We start from the raw sequence: 22,652 nt of genomic DNA, 5'->3' as shown, positions 1-22,652 counted from the left end.
GTCCGAGAATCGGCTTATTATAAAGAGAAAAAAAGCATATCGGCGAGATAATAATAATGCAACGATGAAACGTTTTTATTTTTAGCTTTTTGTTGAAAAAGACTTACGCCGATGTAACTGTGAGGCTTTTCTGATTAAAGCAAGATCAGACACGATATAATTCGGTACATGTTTCCTTATTTAATGACATTAACCTATTTTCTGTCTATCAAATTTTTAATTTCTATTAAATATGTATGTAAATATGATTTAATTTAGGGGTGTGCGAATTTTACTCGGAATTGGGTTGCAATCTCAGAAGTTTGTAATGTTCGGGTACCTGAAATTGTAATCGGGTCAGGTTGGGTCGGAATCCCGAAAACTTATAACGCTTCCGTGCGATTTTGTTTTTTTTATTGGAGAACGATGTGAAAATCATTCCGAGTCTTAAAGTTAAAGTACAAAATCTGATTGTAAAATTCAGAAACAGAATGATACTTATATGGTCACAAAGTTTCGGGTCCCAACCTGAGCCGATTACAATTTCAGTGACGTATAAATATATTCGTACATCTGCCATACAGGAACATAATTTTTCTGTTATCATGCACCTAAACACTGCTTAAGTGTAGTAAAATAGTAACACACTGAAATTTCATTTAAATTGTTACAATAAATATTTACAATTAATTCAAGTACAAGTTAACCTTAAACTTTCAGTACAAGGTAACAAAAAGATTACGTTCTGAATTAAGTTTCCGATTCCGATTCTAAAATCGGATTCTGATATGACCCGAATATGTTTGTATGTCGACGAATTTTCCGGATCCGGACCCGAGACCATAATTTCGGTTACTCGCACAATCCTAAATTTAAATTACATCGTGTTTGGTCTTATTTGAATCAGAAAAATTTTACAAATGTGTTAGGGAAGTGTCGCGACAATTATGGGTATGTATTTTTAATTTTTCTTTAGAACTAAATTTAAAATTAACCTCAATCCCTACAAAAGGAAAAGCCCTACAAAATAATAATTGACAACATATTTAAAGCTACAAGTGAAATTTACAATTGTGATACAAAAATTGAGAGGTTAGCCAGCCATAAGTTAGATTCTGATAACGATCCATATGACTATTAAGTTTCATTCTTTTCATTTATTTTTTATTTGTTATTTTTAGTTATTTGAATTTATTATCAACAAATATTAAATTAAATTTCTTTCTTAACTGTTTCCTGTTTACTTTCTGTTACTTAATTTGCGTTTATGCACTTAGAATTCTTTGTGATACTTTTTTAATTATATCTTATCTTTTTAAATAGCCTTTATCAATATGTTGTAGGTTGAAAAAATCTATGATATTCACTAAATTGTATGCTACAATTTATTGTATTTGAGGGAACTGATCAAATGAATATATTTTGATTTTTGAATGAATTATTTTCTGAAATATGTCGAATCTTTCAAATATCTTTTTCTACTATGTTGTAGTTGCTAAAAGAACGAATTCAACGATCTATAATGTAATGTAATGTTCAATTGACTTTGAATATTTGAATGAAATGAAAATTTATGGAAAGTAATAACTGCATCCCGCTCTCAGCAAGGTCTGTATCGATCCTAAAATCGACTCAAGTTCTCCACAAATAGTTTCGTTATGAAATTCAAGGTCAACTGAAGGTTATATTTTCGTAGGTCGCTGAACTCGTCCTTCAAGAGGCTACAACAGTAAGCAATAAAAAAATATACGTTATTATTAAAAAAACTGAAGGTTACATTGATATCTCAGAAAATATAATTCATCAAGAAGATCAAAACATATTCATCCGATTAATTCCCTTGAATACAATAAATTTCATTTGAAATATTTGTTGATAATGTCGATAGATAACGAGTTCTTTCAAGCGTACGTAAATTTTAGTACTGTTTAGGTCTTATTTATACCATTCCTTTGGGCAATCCGGTGTTACATTTTCCTTAATCAGAAAATAGTCCAGTAATTTACAAAGCATTTCCACGTGACATATTTCTGGTAATGGCGTAATTTTTTTAAACCTAGATTTTGTCATTTCTACAAGGGATGGTACATATTTATCGAACAGAATGGTTAAGTTCGCTCTCTCAGCTGGATCTCTTGTTTCTATCCAGCTGGTTGCAAATCTATTCAAATAATAATAATAATGATAATTCATTCATTGATAACAATTATATAACATATATGTATGTATAACACATACAACATATATTATATAACATAACTTTATAATAAAAAATTAAAAATATTTGTCAAGTTCAGCGTGCTATAATTTAGTTAAGAGAACTTATATGGGCTATAAAAGTAAATAAATGTTTACTTACGGATACCACCCAATATCTTGTGGATTTATATAAAGAATTCCTGCTCTAGAAACAGTAGCTGGCGTTGCTGTCCTGAAATTTATTTTCCAATCTTAGTACTTAACTCTTGTAAGAAATATTCACACATGTAAAAAAGACATAAAATGTTACAATATGTTAATATAGAAATACAGCATTTCTACATGTATTAGAACAAACAGTATAACTAAAGACAGTAAACAAACATATTAGGTATGTATATCTATACAGTATGTCCTGTTTTATTGAGAACGCTCATTGGAATAATAGGAATGATACGAAAAAATTTCTGTGATGAAGTTGTGTAGTATCAGCGATGACATACCGTACTTCTATCAATTTGACTATTCGCTATCGAGAGATGAACTTTTAAATTCAACAGAACAGTACAAGGAATTACCTAACCTAAAATTGATTGCACGGAACTGACTGTTTTGGAAACATAAAAAGAATCATAAAACTCATGTCTCGATAGCCGAAACGATGGTGCAAAAGAGAGGAGTTTGTTGTGTTTTGAAAACTGATTGTCAGCTACAGGAATATGTAATCAGAAATAAAGGTACCCATTTACAATTGTTTTCATTTCAATTTCAACTTCATATCATATAACATCTGTTTGAAATATTTTTTCATATCATTTGTATTTTTCTAGATATTTGAGCATTTTCAGTTAAACAGGACATACTGTTGTTTATGTCATATAATAAATAATTATATTGCAATACGTAAATATTGAATGTGCTTTAGCTTCCGCTTATAATTTGAGGAAAACAGTCATAGGAGATTAGTCTATTTTCCAATCTTCTGAAAATGTTCCCAGCAATACGACATCGTTTACAGTAAAAATGTTGCGCCGATGACTGATAAGAAGATCGATAAGAAGTCTATGTTCTAGCAAATTTGTACTCGCAAACCAAAGATCAATTGCCACTCAATTGGTACTTAAAAACTGATTTACGATCGAGATTTGTGATCTCAATACTAATAGAATTCTGAAGAAATAACTATTATTGTAAATATGCAGAAGAGGGGACCTCCACTCCAATTTTGTTAAATTTCGGATATGTTGTAGAAGGGAGAGTTTCGAGTAACATACGCTTCTTTCGAGACGTAGAACGATCGTATTCAAAAGTTATGACAAAAAGAAAATGATATTTGTTAGATTACGTTTACTCCAATGTAAGTAATTAAAAACGAAATCTCATATGCATTTGTATAGAATTGCGATCTTAATAGTGGTAACCAATGATTAGGTTAGGTTAGATTCCATGATTCAAAACATCCAACTTAACATAACTTTTGAGGCCCTCGGACAAAGTGTATGTTATTTAGCCTCTGCCTCTCTACGACGTATCTTAAGATCAAAGTCATTGGAGTTGAGGCCTCCTTTTGTGGTTAATCAGCTATAATATTTACGATGATAGCTATAGTCATTAGACAAAAAAATTACCAATGATAAAGTGCTGCATATTACCTAAGATTTGAAATCTCGAAGAGAAGCCTCATGTGTTCCGTTAAAGCGATTCTTTCGTTGCTAGCCAAAGTTAACACTTTGTTGTCATCCATGACAGTGTTTAATGACTCGATCCACATCGGATCTATATCGCCGTCAAAAATGATCCATTTTGGATCATTTCCTGTCATGTTTGCCTGATCTCTCATTATCACGGAGAACAATCTGATTGATCAAGATAATTACTTATTAAATATTTGATATAATAAGTTAACGATCAAAAGATGACAAAACTATGTATGATATAATTCATAGCGAGAAAATTGAAAATATATATTGTATATAAAATCATGTATATTAAGTTAAAGCTTTTTAAATGTTAGTAAAACAGCCCTGTTCACAGGTATTAGGCCACTTACAGAAAGTACTTGTATGTGTCGTATGTATAAGTATGACTTTTTAAAAGTTAAAAAAGTAAAAAATGTTTGAAAGTTGTTGAAATTATTAACAATTATTATTTAGCTTGAAACTTATATAAAGGTAGGCAGAGATTGTAGAATCTTATAATACATAAAGAATTTATATACAGGTACCCTTCGTATAACACGATAATTAGGTTTCGAAAAATGCCGTAGTATGCGAAACAAAAGACTAATATAAAAGTGGAGGTTAGGTTCTAATAGTTAATAAGCATAGCAATATTATTGTGGTAAATAAGTATATTTAATAATACTTTTTAACGGTTTTTCGATATCATAATATACCATAATATAGTATTCTATTCTACCATATTATATTATAGTAGTATATTATAATATAATATAACATACTAATATAGTACTAATATTTATAAGTGTACTACAAAAGTATGCTATTTTTTCATAGCCAAGAGAAATATATTTATTAAAATAATTAATAATTCATTCGAAGTACTACACATTTATATATTAATATTATTTATGTTAGTTCTAAAAACTGTCATCCACATTTTATATGAAAAATAATGAAAATCTTTGATTTCCTATTTCGATGTAGCGAAGAAATTTTCGAGTGCAAATGGTTAATACTCTTCGAACTAAGTATAAATTCAAAATTTTAATACTTCTAAATTCCGCATGCAAATCTGAGACAACACATATACTTGTTCGAATGAACGATATCGAATGACGCTGCTTGCACTTAACGATTCTCAAATATCTTTTTTACGGGAATTTCTCCAATTCTCAAATCGTGTTGGAGCGAGTTTGTGTTTGTAAGAGTACCATATTATAGAGGGATACCTATATCCAATGTTTTAACGTTAAATTTCTTCTCGTTAATATCTACTATATCTCTTGATCATTGCTTTGACCAATTCAGGTATTCGCGTTATTAATAAATTTTAATAAATGTAGGCAAACTTCTCTATTTTGCATTTAATTCATACGAAATTTTTTAAATAAATATGTGTATATGATCATACATAATAAATGTATGATTCTTCACACACATGCACATACTATATTTCCCTTACACTCTCCCTATATAATAGTATATTCTATGAATGCAAGATTATGATTCCTGAATTTAAACCGATCATCATATCATCTCGTCTGAAACTATGAGGTATTCTAACGTTTCTGAATGGGATTTATAAAATATTATCTAAAAAATATCATTAAACCTAGTGTTGCTGTAAAACCTATTGTTAATAGTGAGATGAATCAAACCCGTCTTTCCATTCCCGCGTTGCAGGATTGATAATTCCAAATAGTTCGTCATTAGTCACTGCTTTCGGGTTCAAGTCATTATAATATGGCTTTAATTGCTGATTAAAGTATGTTCGATTAAGTGTTTTCCAAACTTCCGTTTTTCCGGTTCCAGCAAATCCAACAATGAAAACGGAATGACGAACGTGAAGCAATTCCTCTAACTGTACAACCTAATGAATTTAATATAGTATTTGATTTTACATACACAAAACTATCTTTCATATTATAATGTCAAATTTCCTCAAAGTTATGTACGATAAACGACTTTAAACATAATAAATATAGGTATAATTATGTATACAACTTTAATACCAGTTAAGTTAAATGTTACAACGCAAATCAGTTTTACTCTTACTTTTAGTACAAAACCATCTTCTGGTTGCAATTTGAGATCCAGAGTAGATTGCCGGACCGTTGATTCAAAATCTAAATCCCTTTTTCGTGGAACATCCAGAGCGGGAAACAAGTCACCTATAGAAGCAAATGAACTAGTAGGTTAACTTAAGTGTATAGACGTATAGGTTAACTTAGAACATATATACTATACATATGTATGGATAAACATTATACTCAATATGATCTTGTTTTCGAGTTATAGTCGTTTTTGTCTATTTGTCATTTTGTGGTGAATTGAGATATTTCTTTAATCACTGGAAAATATACTATTTGAAATAATGGTACGTATTTCTTTTACGCATGATAATATCTCACTTCATTTAGTTGGTTAGCGAAACAGTTTCTAAAGGTGATTCCTTTAAAAGGTATTCCCAAAAAGTAAATGTAAAAGGGAATAAGATAAATATTGTTGTACGGTAATACAAGTCACAATCCAATAAAAAGGAATATAAACAAGTTGGCAAAAATAGTAAAAGAAACTTAAGATTCTTGAGAATTGATGGAGAATCTTGCATTTAGTTTCAATTATGTGGATTGTAAATTTGTAAGGCAATTAAAGATTACAAGAAACTAATTTACCAATAAGTCCCATAAAAACTGGAACATCGTCGGTCACGATTTTCGGTATATTGAAATCTCTGAGAGCTCTCATTAGCACCTGATCCTCAGCCCTCCCGGGATCGTCTCTCTTTAATTTCCCAGCAACCACTAAAACCGACTTGATCGCCCGTAGACCCCAATCATAGTGATCTTGCTTCGACAAAAGTTCTCGGCAAAGCTGATACAGTGTTATGAATTTTCTTGCTAGTAATCTAGCTTCTTGGAAGCCCTCCGCTACCAACATTATTTCGCAAATTAAGTCAAAATCTGGAACTACCATAGCGCAAGGCCTTTAAAATAAAAAATAAAAAACCAGTGATAATTCTTTCTACAATAAAGTAAAATTCATATATTTATATATATAAGAATAAACATCCGACGGCGAATGCGGAAAAATCAAAGATGATGAAGCTCGGACAGGACACAGGAAAAAAGAGAAGAGTGAAGTAGTGCTGGAACAGAACAAAGATAAAAAAAGCATCAACCACTGCAGAGGTAAATGGAAGCATGGTAAAATGTGTAAAAGGAAAGAAAAACAAAGCGAATGTGATACTTAACCAGATACGAGGAACTGGGGAAAGAAAACTTAGAGATGCTCTCAGATTAAGAATGTTCCTATTTGATGTGCTGGTGATAGGAGTACTCATGTATGGTGTGAAACAGGAACAACAGTGTGTACAGGAACGAAGAGAGTGTAACAGGTACAAAGCAGGTACGATACACTAATCTTATGTGTATATCAAATTGTGACAGAAAATTTTATTTTGAGATGATATAAAATCTTATTTCATCTATGATAATTGACCTTCTTCATTTAACTATTACTTGTACTTTTAGTTATTAACTTGTCATATTCTTGAGTTATCAAACTGTGTTTATTGATTTCATTGTTGTGCACAAGTGTAATAAGTAAGAAATAAATTATAAACAAATAATTCCATTTATTGAAGCTAAAAATTTAAAAATCATATGTATATTTTTCACTTTTAAAATAATAGTATTAATGATATGAATAAAAATAATAATAATATCTTAGATAGGTATTCAAAAAGTAATATTATCAGTGCCAGGCATACTACAGATCATTATTGATCCATTATTATTCATTATTCATTATTTTTTATGATAATATGTATGATTATGGCAAATGCATGTAAACGTATGTATACATCCTTCGTCGTCATATTTTGCATTTTTCCATTTTCTCGTGATGACTCATATTAATTTTTCCTATAATAAATTTATTATATAGCCTCATTTTTTAAAATAAAATGCAGTATTTAACGTCAATATTATAATATTCTAATATGGAATGTAATTTGCTGTTTCAATGCTGGTATGGTTGTAGTCTTATGTAAGTACAAATATAGATGATTTAACGTACCTGAACAAGGTTTTCAAATTTTCGGGCAATTCCGTCCTTCCGGCATAGCCAGGATTCATAGTAATGAACATTCCAACAGTGGGGACGAGATTCAGTTCCTCTCCGAAGAACAAAAATATCGGTTTGCGGCTTTTCACTCCGTCTAAAACTGATTTCACTTGCACAGCCACCACCGAAAGTACCTCCACCGAAATTCGGTTGAATTCATCGAAACAACCCCATGCTCCTACTTGAGCAAGACCTTTGTAAATGTTCCCGCAGGACTGAAAGAAAATGATAATATCACTTACGTTCAATCAACATTTGAAACGAGAAAATGTATCTTCACGTAAGAGTCACCAAAAAACTTACTATATGAAATAGTGTAAAACAACACTTTAAATCTAAATACCTATTAAGTTGTATAAGAAGTTTACTCGTATTTCTTTAAAAAAGTATTAAATATCGCTACGTTTGTTTTATGTATGTAAGATATATTTAATCAAAGGTTATGCGCTATTTTCTATTCCATTATATTTTGCAAATAGATTAGGTAATTCTTTATCCCATCACTCTGAAGCTTTCATTAAAAAATCCTAATGTATATAATACATATGTACATTCGGATAGCCTTTCGGGTCAAGTCGGAAAAAGTCGTGCAGCCTCGGACGAAATCCGCCATGCACGTAGCTGCGATTCGATTCGAGATGCTGTTTGAAATTGATTATTACGTTCATAATGTAATCTTTGATATTCGGTTTTTTTAGGCAACCAAGTACTCAACAAACATGTGCAAAATCTTTCTCTGAATAGAAGTATGAAATAAGATAATTTTCCTTCGAAGAATAAAATTTGAATGTAAGAAATGCAATTGTTGTAAATATTTCTGCAACTTTACGAGCGAGAGATTATTCTCAACATCGGGTAGTATAGTCAATGCCACAAGTACAAAGTTGTTGCCACGAAATTTGGAACAATTGGGTTTTCTACATTCGGATTTAAAATTGGCTGTATATTTTGATCACTATTAAACATCCAATAACTATTTCTTTTCTATCCGTGTAATTAATATTGTAATATTAAAAAAGTAATTTGTTAATAGAGTACATTTTCCAGTTTCCCTAAAATAAGAATAAAATTTATATATTTCATATAAAGTAAATTAAAAACAGGTTACATCGAACGAAATTTATTTCAAATATATCCATTAGAAATATTATTATTTCACAGAAAAATTATCTTATTTCAAAGTTCCATATAGATAAATATTTTGCATTTGCCTGTTGGGTATTTGATTGCCTAAGAAAGCTGACTATCAAGGATTGTATTATGAAGATAATACGATCAATTTTATTCTAAATCATGACTATTTCCGATTTGGCTCGAAAAAGCCCAAAGAAAACTGCCCGAAATAATGAGGCTATCTGAGTGTACGTACGTGTTGGGTGATCACTCGATCTGCTCGAATTTTTACGGCTCATCCCGAGCATGCCCGAATTTGCCCGAACTTTTCAGGCCCAACTCGAACCTGACATATCGTGTACCGACATACTGCTTTGTAATCTAATATGTAATCTGGCTTTACACTCATGAACAATTTCATTATTTAACACTTATAATATTAGTTCTCTTTTTGCTATTAAATTTGAGAAAGTAATTTAGATCTTTAAATATGTGCTCCAAACATAATAGTTCTTTGTGGTTTCACTACCTATTTCAATTACCGTACATGGTTGAGCCTGAAAATTGATTGCCATATAATTGTGTAAATCAAATTGTCTGTGTAGTAAATATTAGACGAATTTCAGAAATTCAGTTTCTCATACCTTCTATTGTTATTAGCTGTCCGTAATATATCGTTTTCTATTACGTACCACAGAAGGTAATATACCGACATCAAATTGGGAAATCGTGATAATCATAAAAACTTCATAACTGCCCTTAATTGTCAAGTTGCATGTAAGTCAACAGAAATTAAATACTTTGGTCGCCTCTTATGTAAGTTACGATAACTGGAGTACGTAGTGAAACCAAGGGAAAGGTTTTCGCGAATGTTTCGTTAATCAGAGTGAAACTTCATTTATCCGATACGGTGCGCGGATAAGACGTGTCGGATATTTGGCACAGCCGGATAATAATAGGAATTCGCTGTTATTCGTACAATCGGAATTAATTTTCATGTAACTGGATTTTGTTTTTCATCATTTCATTGAAATTCGGTCACTACTGATATTGGAATACGTTGTTACGCAGAAATATTAAACTGAATTTTTTAGATACAGAGATATGTGCAATATTCGAATAAATGGAGAGGCATATAACTATTTGGATGGGGAGATTTTCAGTTAATAGAACCCGCATCTCTTTTTATCATTATTATTCTATATTTCAAAACAAATAATACAAGAACAATCACAAACAATACGATACAATATAAAAGGAAATCTTTTTTGAATTATCTATGGATTCTACATCTTTTAGCTAGTAAGTCAAATTTTGTTACTAAATTGAACTGCGTTGAATTATATTCCGTTTGTGCCTCAAACCACCTAGTCCCTTTTCCAATGCTATAGACAATTTTAAAACTAAACACTATAAAGAAGCCTTTTCATTGTCACTTTCGTTGTACTCTCCTTTTTCTCAGCACAAGAACGTAAAATGTTGATATTTATTCAAATTTCAAAACTTTCTTGTACAATATACAGGGTGTAACAGAACATGTGGAACACGCCTCAGGAATTGACCTGAAAATAATGAAAAATGTTTATATAAACATATGTTCTATCTGTTTTCATTCATGAAATGTAAGTAATTGTTTGTTTGAATTTTGTGTTATCTAATTACCCTTAAAAAAAGATGCTCAAAATGATCACCTTGCATTTCAAGGCAAGTCTGTAGATTTGTCACAAGTCTTGCCATGGGTCCAGTTGTATTCTGAATGGTTCCTGATGTGTTATTGATACCCAAATTTACTGATAGGCTTGTTCCATTCTGGATGTTAGTATTTCAACATTTCCAATAGATTGTGTAGGTATACAATATATTTGTTATATCTCACATATGATGAGAGATAGACCATACGTTCATATGAGCTTCTTCTGCTGTTTTCAAATATATTGTACAATCAGCTCCAGAAGTGGATCTCATATTTTCTGTTACACCCTGCATATCTAGATACTGGTATTCCTTTATTGCTGATTTATTATCATTGCTATAAGACAGAGAACAGATATTTATTTTTCAAATCCATTAATAAAGTTTTTCTGCCTCCTGAAACACTTGGGTAATTCTCACACGTGCGTGTTTCTGTTTTTGACATCATTAATCATACATCTTCTAACGTTGTACATTTTTGCAATTTTTGCAACACTACCACACTTTTTTCCCAACTTTTGAAGTATCTTTCCTTTCCCTGTAACGCTCAATATATCACGTTTCCTCTCTGATGTCATCAGAGACAAGAGATATTAACTTGTAGAATATTAGCTTCGTACTGAAGTCATTAGGTGGTATTGACAAAATCCGCACTCACTTAGTTGCCAACCCAATAGTATGAAATTACACAAGGGACGTATAATAGCAAACGACACAAGTAGAAAGTATAGTTTCGTTAGTTGAACGTGTGGATAGTGGAACATTCGGATAATAGATCTTTGGCTACTGGAGATTCAACTGCACTAAGGCAAAAACATTTAATCATGTAAGTGGCATGTCGCGTGGTCTAGAGTTGGATAATTTATAATAGGAGTTCAGGAACATATTCGATAAATCGTGCATTATGATGATACCAATGTGAATGAAGGGAGTTCGAATAAATGGAATTCTGTCGTATTAAATTTATAACAAATATGTCGTTCGTTGCTAGATTTAGGAAAAGCTCAATATAAATTTCAATATTTTGAAATCTTTTCTTATGGAATCTTTTCTTATATATCACTCTCCCAAAATTGTTAGGTATTTCGTTTTTAAATTACCATGAAAATTACGATATTTCGTACGAAAATAAATTATTTGTCGAAGTAAGTTTATGGCATTTGTGATCTTCATGAAACCTTTATGTATTTAACATCCTTCTGTGTTATATGTGTATACCTTAATATCTGCATAGTAATCAAGTCACGTGTCTTATACTACATTTTCAATAAATTCTGCATATTCCTTGAAGAAAAACATGAAGTAATTTTATAGAAATATTGTCCAAAATTTTCTGCTGAAGCAACCACCTCTACCTACCTACTTCTAATTGTATCTTCTTGATTGTTTTAAACAAGAACAAAACAAGTTATTAATTTACATGAATATTTTTATCACTTCAATTTAAAAACAATAAAAATACTATATATATAATATAATTATTAATCAATTATTAATTAAATATATATATTATTATTATTATATATATATAAAATTCATAACGTATAGCAACGTAAAATTAACAAAATTAATACGTTGAAAAGTTACTTGACTTGCTTTACTAAATACTTAAAAATAATAATTAAAAAATTATTTACTAAATACTTAAGAAGTAATATTAGCTCGTTGCTTAACATTTGCATCATAATATGTGAAAGTCAAGTAGAGGAATTCATTTTTAGCCAATATACATCTCTCCATAGAAGGAATGTCTGAAACAACTCCGAGCATTATGTAACTCATATTCAGGTGCACAGTGTGCTAAAATATTTATTTATATTACAGTCTGTTATAGTGAGACGTAAATCAACACGTTATGTCGGATAACCAGATAATAATTGGTACTATCTTTTGTACAGAAAGAAGTACAAATAAAATTCAATTTTCCAAAATGTTATGCTACATTACTCCCATAATACATAACATTCGACTTATGATTATTAATAGTTAGATTTACATTTTTAGGAAGTGGAAAATTCTGGTACAAGTTGGGAGCATATGAAACTTTTTGCATAGTTTAAAAATATATTGAGAAAGGAATGTGTGATAAAATGAAACAAATGAAAAATGTAACTTATGTTCTTACTATTAAGCTGCTCATTCATTAATACATTTTATTTAATTTTTATTGCAGAATAATTATTTAATTTTATTTAGATATATAACATTTATTTGCTCCATACGAAGTACAGTAGAATTTCCAAAAATGACTATTGTAAAATGACTGATATAAGCTTTACGTAAAATCAAAATTGTAAAATAGAATTATAAAACAAAAATACAAAATAAAACTAATATATTTGTTATAAAAATAGATCTCCACGTTCCAAAAGTTGTGTAAATTTTAATGTCAACGTGGAAGTTTAATATCAAAGATCTATCCATAAAATAACTATGAGTTTACCTTATAATCCATTTGTTCAGAACAGTTAAACACATAAACCATTTGGCCCAATGCTCTCCCTAAATCTTTCGTTGTTTCTGTCTTGCCAGTTCCAGCTGGGCCAGCTGGTGCTCCACCCATTATAAGATGCAAAGATTGTGTTAAAGTGATGTAACATCGATCGGTTAATGGCGTTATCACCAGCCGTGGAACATTTCCCAAATATTCGTAATCGTATTTGAAGGAAGCATCGCAGATATCAGCGAAACAATCACCAACTTTGTCGTCCCATCTGTAAGTTGTTCGGTCATTTGAAGTGAAACAAAAGAAGTTAATAAAATGTGTTGATAAATAGTTGAGTAAAAAACAAGAGATAAATCGAGGCAATAAATGACTTTGTCTTTAAAGATGAGCTACATAACAGACAAATTTTCCAAGCAATAGTTTCTAAAAGTATCACAAAGTAAGATAATCTGTAAACAATAACTAAACAAATTTGATAAAAGAATTATGAAATTGAATATGCAATTAACGAGATTATGTACAATTTTTATGTTATTCAATTTATTCCATTGTTCATCCAATTCTTTCTATTTAATATTTTATTTAGCACATTTATGCTAGAATATTAGATATATAATTCGTAATCAATTGCTTTATTTGTACAGTGCAATCTCTAGTATCTGAAACAATAGCGAGACATGGCTATTCTCATATTCTCATATTCTCATAATTATTGTACCATACAGGGTGAATCACAAAGACTGAGCCACCTAAATAACTCTTTCAGTTTTTGAGATACAGAGAAACGTTTGAAACAAAGTTGTTTGGTTCTGAGGGGGCTATTACGCGATGGAAAACATTTTTTCTCAAATGGATGTGTTTACGAGTGTTGCAGTATGTTTCGTAAAGAATAATACAATGACAATGACGAAGAGTAAGATGTAGTACAAATAAATTATTTCAAAATTATTTATGGACCCCATATCTTTCTCGTTTATGTGATGTTTACTTTTCTCTACCTTAACACTGAGCTAACAGGGAGAGCCGATAGCATCCAGTTACATTTGAGCAAAATAACGCTGTGATGCCATTTCTGCTAATTTTACGACCAGGAGCCGATTCTTGTTGACAAGGAACTAAGGTCTTCTTTTCAATGCTCCTCAAAACAAGCCTGTTTCATTGTACTATTTTCAATAATATAATATAGTGATAATTCATTGTAATTTCACCATGGTACACATTGTACATATTTTGCAAAGAATTAGTTAGATCTTTTTATAGAAAGACCATAGTCCTTCAAATTTCTGGGATAAGTTCCTCACATTCTGCTTAGCAAAAAGGCATCACTGCCTTCCCCACTCCGTGGCTAGATGATCTAGAGGAAGTTTCTATTCTTTGACAATGCAATTTTTATTTTGTAATTTTCATTTTGCTAACGAACCACTACTTTTTTTGGACCCAGAAATTTGGATCTCCGTTTAATTGCTGATTAAATTTCAAAGGCTTTTCGCATAGCTTAAACTACTCATATTGGCATTGCTATTTTTCTGATTCGCAGAGGTCACTGATGCACAACAATATCCACATCTTCATTTTCTGGCTGCATTGAAGTTTAGTCGCAAAGAAACCTGAATAATTTTCAATTGCATGTTTTTGTTTGTTAATTCCATTCATCGTAAATCTCCCAACGTGCGATACAATCTTGCAATTTTTGCAGTTTTTACATTATAGTTAATGTTACAATTTAAGTGTCAAGATGTCATGACACAAAAATTATATTGACACGTACAATGTCAACTTTATACCATGGCAATGTACGAATGAAATGAGATTAAGGAAGGACATCAAGTCAATTTGTTTGTTTGGTTGTGTGATAGCAGAGGACATAGGCAGGAAAATATAGTGTTCGGATAATAGAAGGTGTGGATAGTGGAACTTTCGGATACTAGAGGCTCCACTATACGACCAAATCAATCGTCGTCGAGTTTACCTGTGCCTGAGTTGCGATTGCCACTGAAAACTAGAATAGTGATCTGCCTTCATCGCGATCATTTTCGCTACAACGTCCCTTGCATGCACGTCGATTGTACAGATTGTCATGATCTTCCTTCTATCGCTTTCGCTCAAATCTCCACAGAGAAGTACTATCAATGCGTTTAACTGATTAATTTGCTTTCGCTGATAATCTTTAAACGCATTCTCGAAACCTTCCTCTAGTCTCATAAAGGCCATGTTTACTTCCGTAGTCCACCAGATTTGAGTTCCGCATAGCGCGGGTTGAGCTCGATGATCGAAAATCCATTGTTCACGTGGTTTCTCGTCGTACGTAGCTACTGCCTGAGATATATGATGCCTTACCGATCTCTTCATCGCATCTGTTACGTTGTTTAACCAAACTTCCACCTAAAAAAATAATAGAAAAAATGAAATATGTTTTATTAAAAAAAATACATAAATATCTATGAAAATATAAATGATAAAAATATTTGCATCAATGTTATTGGCACTCCAAACTACTAGAAATTTTAGTTTTCTACTACGGATACACAAATCCAACTTGATCCATCCATCTCTTCATATTGTGCAGAGTGTGTTTTTTTAATTTTACTTTGCTTGGTAAAAAGGCTGCTGTTTAGAGGACCCACTTCCAATAACTCTAACCTCCATACATGTTATCGAGGTTCTGAGTGACCTTCTAAATGTTTTAGTCACCACTCGTTGTTCGTTAAAAAGTTATTAACAGAATAACTTAATTTCTCCGGAACGAAAATGGCAGATCCAGTGATTCTCACATCTGAAAAATCTTACAACTGTTACAAGCGTGTTACCTTTGATTGGCTAAATACTATTTATTTTGTGCAATTAGTAAAATGAGTACTGCGATCCATAAGTCAGAGAATTTTTGTATATACATATCTTTTATTTATATCCATTTTATATCTTTCGTAATCTTTTTACGTTTTTTTTTTATTGCGAAAAGATTTAAACATTTGGCTACAGTATCACTTGTATCGTAAATTAGGGATTATAAGTAGTATCTCAAAATCTTTCCACGTTTCTTTCAAATCCAAAATAATAAGAAGATAAGCCACGAAGTGGAAGACTCACATTGCCAATCGCGTTAGTGAAAAAACATATTACCAGTGGAGGGTTAAAGAGTCAGCACGTGATATTGCTATACATGTATATATACATATATATTTGATTGCTTGGAACGTTCGATCTTTTGATTGTGCTCGTCGTTGAAACCAAGTTTGTGTCTTGTTGAGTTCTTTTTACTAAGGAACTCGATCAAAAAGAAGCGCGACGGATAATGAGAAACATACGAGACGATGCATAAAACATATAGACTCGACCTGTGGATTGCTTCCTTGGTCCACGTTTTAAACAGAGCAATTGTTACGGAACACTTGGAATGGCAACGACCTGCACTTGTCGCTTTGTCCATCTGATTTCTCAATGGTTGCGTCGGTCTTGATCCTTATCGGTAACAAGTTCGAAGTAGCGAAAAGCGTAAGTGCATTTGGCTATAGCGCACGATTAGACGACGAAGGCAGTGCCGGTAATTACAAACGATCGTTCTATTTCAGCTCTAGCGATTTTCGTGATGTATATTAGGTTTGTATGTTACGACGAGTGTTAGGTTTTCCGGGTAAATCCTAATATCTTTCCGTATGCCGACTTTGTCGGTAACATATACATATTGTGCACTGTTTTACCGTCTGTTGTTTCTGCATCTACGGATTACATCGACGTTTTACGACCGATTTGAACAGGATAGGATCTTGATAACATACGTGAAATTGAAGGAGGTAGGTTCTCTAAACAGCAGTTTTATGTAAGAATTTTGGGGGCTTTTTAAAACCTAAAAATATTCTAAAAAAGCTGCGTGGTCTTAAATGACCCAGTATGCAGACTACGTTGGTAAAAATAAGATTGCAAACAGAGGGTTGAAAGCCTATTTTCATATTTATTACGAGAAAGTACCTTTCCACTGCAATCGCAAGTCCCATGAATAGCCATTTCCTCACCGTCTTTGGCAATCATAACTCTCGCCTGCTTCGTTGGTTTCCCACCGTCCATTCTCCAATGTAATTTTGCAATAGAATCGTACAACTTTGACAGATGTCTGCAGACCAATTCAGGATTGTTCCCTAAGGAGAAGTAATGTATTTAACAAATTTCAAATTCAATATTAAGTTCATAAAATAATTGTTTACAAAAGTGCTTTACTTAAATCAAATATAATTATGCTACTAACGTTATCCTGCAGTATGTTTTGTTTAACTAGGACCGCCCAAATACCTGGAAAAATAGGAATGATACAAAGAAATGCTTCAGACGAAAGCTGTATCATATCAACGGGAACATACTGTGCTTTCATCTATTTGACCTTGCAATGGCCTTGAAACATCCTGTAAAGGTGACATTACAATTCTTAAATAGACGCCGCTATTTTTTATTACATATTCTTATAGTTGACATTCAGACATTTTCAAAACACTTCAAACTCGTGTCCTTTGCAAAATCCGCTATCGAGATACGAATTTTGAAATTTGATGTGCCGCCGGCATTAGCGTTACCCAATGTGTATCATGGGGATAGATAAAGATGTTTTCCATAATTCTACCATAATTATAATTTACATTTATTTGTAATTATAATTCTATTTATAATTGTGTAATTTATAATTATAATATAATATAATATATATAATTCTACCATAGTTCTATCACTGATATGGCATTGTCAAAACACAATTTCGCAGTTTTCTAATGTTTTTAGAACAGTCAGCCAGTCTCTTCCTTTTTTTTTTAAATTTGGAAGCGTCTGAATGTCAGATACAAGAATATGTAATCAAAGATGAAGCAATTCATTTGAAAATTTTAATATCATCCCTACAGGACGTTTCAACGTAATCGCAAAATCAAACAGATAAAAGTACAGTACGTGTTCTTCTATATCAAACAGCTTTTGTCTCAAACATATTTTTCCTAACAATCGTATCTTTTCAGGCCTTTAAGCGTCCCGAGTTGCACAGAGCATATTATACGTTTCAATCTAACATATTAAATATATATAACGGCAAATAAATCGCTCATTATTGCTCCCTCGAATTTGCAACTGAATTTAGTACCAAATGACAGCTTACGATCTTATACTCATCAACGCGTCAGTTTGCATGCTTCGGTGTGCGAACTTTGATCGAATAATTCAAACAGTTGTTCTCGGAAATATTGCTAACTGCTGACAATTTAAGTTTGGATCTTCAACATTCAAAATGTCTGATTGAATCCAGTGTACGATATATTTAAATTAGCATCTATGTCTTGTATTTTTTTGACCTATTTACTGCAAATGATGATGATGGATACGTCACATATATTATGTGGGTACATGTATCCCATGATTTTGGCTATATCCAAGGAACCATACAAGTGTCATAACATAGATGCAACAGCCAACAGTTTGTCACTTCTTCTCAGTCGACGCATCCGTCTTAGTTACTCTTGCCCAGCTGCTCTTGTTATCATCTTCCTCTACTTCTTTTCTCAAATTCCAAAAATATTTTGCAGTTTCCACCATCCTGGGATCAAAAAAAAAAAAAAAGAATAAAATTCAAATAATAATTCAGCAGTTATTACACATGTAGAAGTAATGTATCCATCTAAATTTGATAATTGAATCTAAAATTGATAAATATTGAAAATCTAAATTCAAATAACGATTGAACAGTTATTTTACATAATAAGAAAAATGTATCTATTTAAACTTAAACGAATTGATACATACTATTTAGATTGTCACTGTCAGTTTTGAGAATCTAAGTTCAAATTCACTATCAGCAGTCAGCAAAACGCCTGAGACTGATTTTTTGAATTATCTGGTCCGAGATAAAGGACCACATACCGAAGCACACATTGATGAGTACGAGCATGTTGGACGCCTAATGCCTTGGAAATTAATTGCCGACTCAACTTGAAAATTTGATGCGACTGATATCTCATCATAAGCTATCATTTTGATAGCAAAAACGCATCACTTTTCGATCGTTCTTTTTCGCAGGAAAAGACAATAAGAATTATTTATAGCTATCAAGGTTTTCTAACCATTGCTTAAAATATCAAGTAAATCCGCTGCGGAGATGAAATAAAATCTTGGGTAAATTAATCTCTTTGTTTCCAAGTAATCGGCTAACGCTTTCTCGCAGAAGTTTAGTTGCACTTGCAGCTCTTCTAGTTTCTCTAAAAGTTTAGGCCGGTTGGTTGCTTTTATGATATTCAAATTGCTCAACATTTCCTTCAGCAGATCCTTAAAAATTATTACACGTATCACTATATTTTTCGATATAATGTTCTCAAACATGTTTGAAAGAATATTATTTAACATATTAATTTCTTTAAACAAATGCTTAATTTAATAAAAGTGTGCCATACTTAGATATTCTATAGATGTACTATAATTTAATTGTAATGTAATTAGCTTTTTCATGAATGAGTTAAGTTTAGCTTGGACTATATAAAAATACGTCCGCTTTCGTCAGAATGAAACGTAATCGTGACATAAATTGTATACAAATATTTTGCGAATACCTCGGAAACTGAAGCCGAGTGGCGGTTACATGTATAAAAAGAAAGTTGTTCAGAATGTTGGTCTTGACAACATATTGCAAAACCATCAAAATCCGTGAACTCTTTTCTATATAATTACTATTTCTAGTTAGCTTGGTATTATTGCGTTTGATTGAAAGCTTATTACCTATGTATAGTATAATATTAATTATATTAATATTATTAATAATATTAGAAGGTAATATTATACCGTACATACATAATGTTATACATACAGAAAAGCTGTGTTGAATCTTTAAATAAAAATAAAATTTATCGCGAAGAATTATTAACGTTTATTGTTTCATTGCTCTGTAACATAATGCTCCTGGTTCTTTCTGATTCAACATCGCTTTCGTGAATGTATCGTTTCTATAAAATTGTTCGTTCTTCTGTTGCATTAAATTCATTTACTAGTCCATTTGCGAGGTTCATCTTTGGCACCTAGATTTCTCTTCTTTAATTTTTCAACTTCGAACAGATCCCCATCGACGTAAATTTTAAACTCAACTCGTAACCCATTCATTTTCCTTTTTTATTTCCATAATATTATATAACTATCTCTCTCCTTCACGAGTTAGGTTCAGGTGTGAGTTAGGTTAGGTTGTATTATATGAAATGTTATGAAACTAAATTTAATCGAAGCTTTCTGCCAATACCTTGACAACATATTTCAAGGTCATAGAGATCCGTGCCCTTTTGTGTATAATTAAGGAACATGCTTAAAAAAATGCGAAGAAATGTATTTATTGTGTGAAAACGTTTATAAAAGGTACCTAGTTATATTTTTTTGAAAAGGAAGGAAATTATCAAAGAAAAATACGGAAGATGTTAATAAACAGTTAATAGAAGTACATACTTTGAACTCCCTGTCAATTTTTTCAAACCGTTTGGTTTCTTCTGGAAGTTGGCTCCTAATGTCTTCAGAGCCAATGAAAATGCTTTCGAGATAACCCCAAGCTCGTTGAACTTCGAACCATGCATTAATTACTGCATCTGCAGTACTTAGTTTCCTCTGCCAGTCAAGAATTTCACCGAGAAAATATCCAACGAATTTCGAACCTAACATGTTTTGCAGTTGCACCTATTATAAAGCAATAAGAAAGCGATATAGCACATTGTCATAGGTTAGATAAGTCAGCATAAGCAAATATTAAATTATTGAAAAATAAGCGAATCAAATAGGGAACTAAAAATAATAAAACTAAAAAAAAGACGACGAGAAATTTCTGAGCTTACTAAAGTAAAACAAAACGAAATGCCATTAATATACAAGTAGCTAAATCGGTACATATAATTTATAAATTAGATACTTACTAACATTAGATAAATTTTTATTTTTATAAAATATTTTTATAAAATTAAAATTTATACGTATAATGGAATTTGATCTCTCTATATGATGCTGAGACAAGTTACAGCATACTGTAGACACTTATTATTAACGCAGAAGGTCTTAATAAATTGAATATAACAATAACGACAGTAACAAGAAAACTGTTACTGAAGAAATTTTACAGGATAACAAATAAAAAAGTTTATAGATTTTTGCATTGTTTATAACGTATTGTTTGGAGCATTCCACCACGTGTGTTTTATTATTTTATTTCTTTGACGAAGAAATATCTTGAAACGATACCTGATTGTCCTCAAGGATTTCAATAGTTTCTTCGTCGATTTTAAGAATATTTAATTTCGTACGCTCGTGTATCTCTTTCCCAAATTCGAGCGTACTCCAAGTGTCGTTAAGTTCTTTTAACACTTTTTCCATTGCCATTTCCTTCACTGATTTAGCGACAATATTCTTAACTTCTTCTTCATATTTGTGCAATTGTAACTTTAGCAAGTCTTCCAATGTTGTATTATCGGTCATGATGAATACCACCTACACAATAATTAAATTCTATGACAAAAGAATTACCTCTAATACTAAAATATATCATATTTATTATACTATTATTATATTATATTATATTTATTATATTTATAAATATATTATATTATATTATGCATTTCGTGTTACATACAGTAATGTAAGCAGTGAAACTATTCCATAATCATACAGGTTCTTAAATTTTGTGTTTACAAAATTTTTCCATTTAAGGTCTTATTTTCAAGAAAATAAAATTGAGACATGTTTAGTTAAGAACTGGTTTAATATACGCGCGTGATATATTTCCAAATTCATTTTTCTCGAAAATAAAGCATCTTGCGATAAAATTTTATTCTACGCCTTTGACTTATTTTTACATGTATCGATTATCTATTCTTGTTAAGTTCGAAATTGGACAAGTTTAAATATTCTTGTCAAATTTTCAAACTCGTTTTTCTCAGAAATGAAACGTCACATGAAAGATTTTTATTATATACTTCCGACTTATTTTTTAATGTAGGATCGCTCACTAACTGGTTGTATATCATCTGTCGGGCCTCAGCCGGTATACAGAATGTACCGAAAATTGTGGTACAAGCCGGAAGGGGCTGATTCCTGATGCAAAAGTAAGTCGAAAATGTACAGTAGCAATTTTTGATACAAGGCTTTGTTTTCGAGAAAATCAATTATAAAATTTCGTTCGCCTGACTCTCGTTATTTTTCAAGTACATGCGTACCTACATGATGGGATCCTATAACCCATATTTTTAAAAAGCTACGTAATATTTTACACATCTGGATGCACGTATACAAATTCCATTGCTCTTCGCGTATATTCATATTATATTTATATAACATAAATAGTGTTATATTTTTATATATTTTTTGTACATTAACATTCAGTAATAAAAAAGGTTATTTCGGCCAACGCTCAAACCGCGTTGAGTGCA

At 31.4% G+C, this 22,652-nt stretch overlaps 1 protein-coding gene across 1 annotated transcript in view; it reads right to left on the bottom strand.

Annotated features, from left to right (window-relative positions):
* The window catches only part of LOC122576860 (dynein beta chain, ciliary-like), a 192,355-nt gene that overhangs the window by 138,534 nt on the left and 31,169 nt on the right, over positions 1-22,652 (bottom strand). Inside the window, exons 15-28 of the mRNA XM_043747713.1 lie at positions 21,469-21,714; positions 20,689-20,913; positions 19,329-19,530; positions 17,452-17,523; positions 17,206-17,372; positions 15,209-15,621; positions 13,237-13,507; positions 7,941-8,203; positions 6,536-6,846; positions 5,916-6,031; positions 5,519-5,730; positions 3,831-4,034; positions 2,339-2,410; positions 1,925-2,140 (exon numbers count right to left, since the gene is read on the bottom strand). Coding sequence (XP_043603648.1) covers positions 1,925-2,140; positions 2,339-2,410; positions 3,831-4,034; positions 5,519-5,730; positions 5,916-6,031; positions 6,536-6,846; positions 7,941-8,203; positions 13,237-13,507; positions 15,209-15,621; positions 17,206-17,372; positions 17,452-17,523; positions 19,329-19,530; positions 20,689-20,913; positions 21,469-21,714 — 2,990 coding nt within the window. The remainder of the gene's footprint in view (positions 1-1,924; positions 2,141-2,338; positions 2,411-3,830; positions 4,035-5,518; positions 5,731-5,915; positions 6,032-6,535; positions 6,847-7,940; positions 8,204-13,236; positions 13,508-15,208; positions 15,622-17,205; positions 17,373-17,451; positions 17,524-19,328; positions 19,531-20,688; positions 20,914-21,468; positions 21,715-22,652) is intronic.

The sequence above is a fragment of the Bombus pyrosoma genome, linkage group LG17, assembly GCF_014825855.1.
Source record: "Bombus pyrosoma isolate SC7728 linkage group LG17, ASM1482585v1, whole genome shotgun sequence".
In the NCBI taxonomy this organism is placed as follows: Eukaryota; Metazoa; Arthropoda; class Insecta; order Hymenoptera; family Apidae; genus Bombus; species Bombus pyrosoma.
This window is presented reverse-complemented; position numbering and strand designations above follow the sequence as displayed.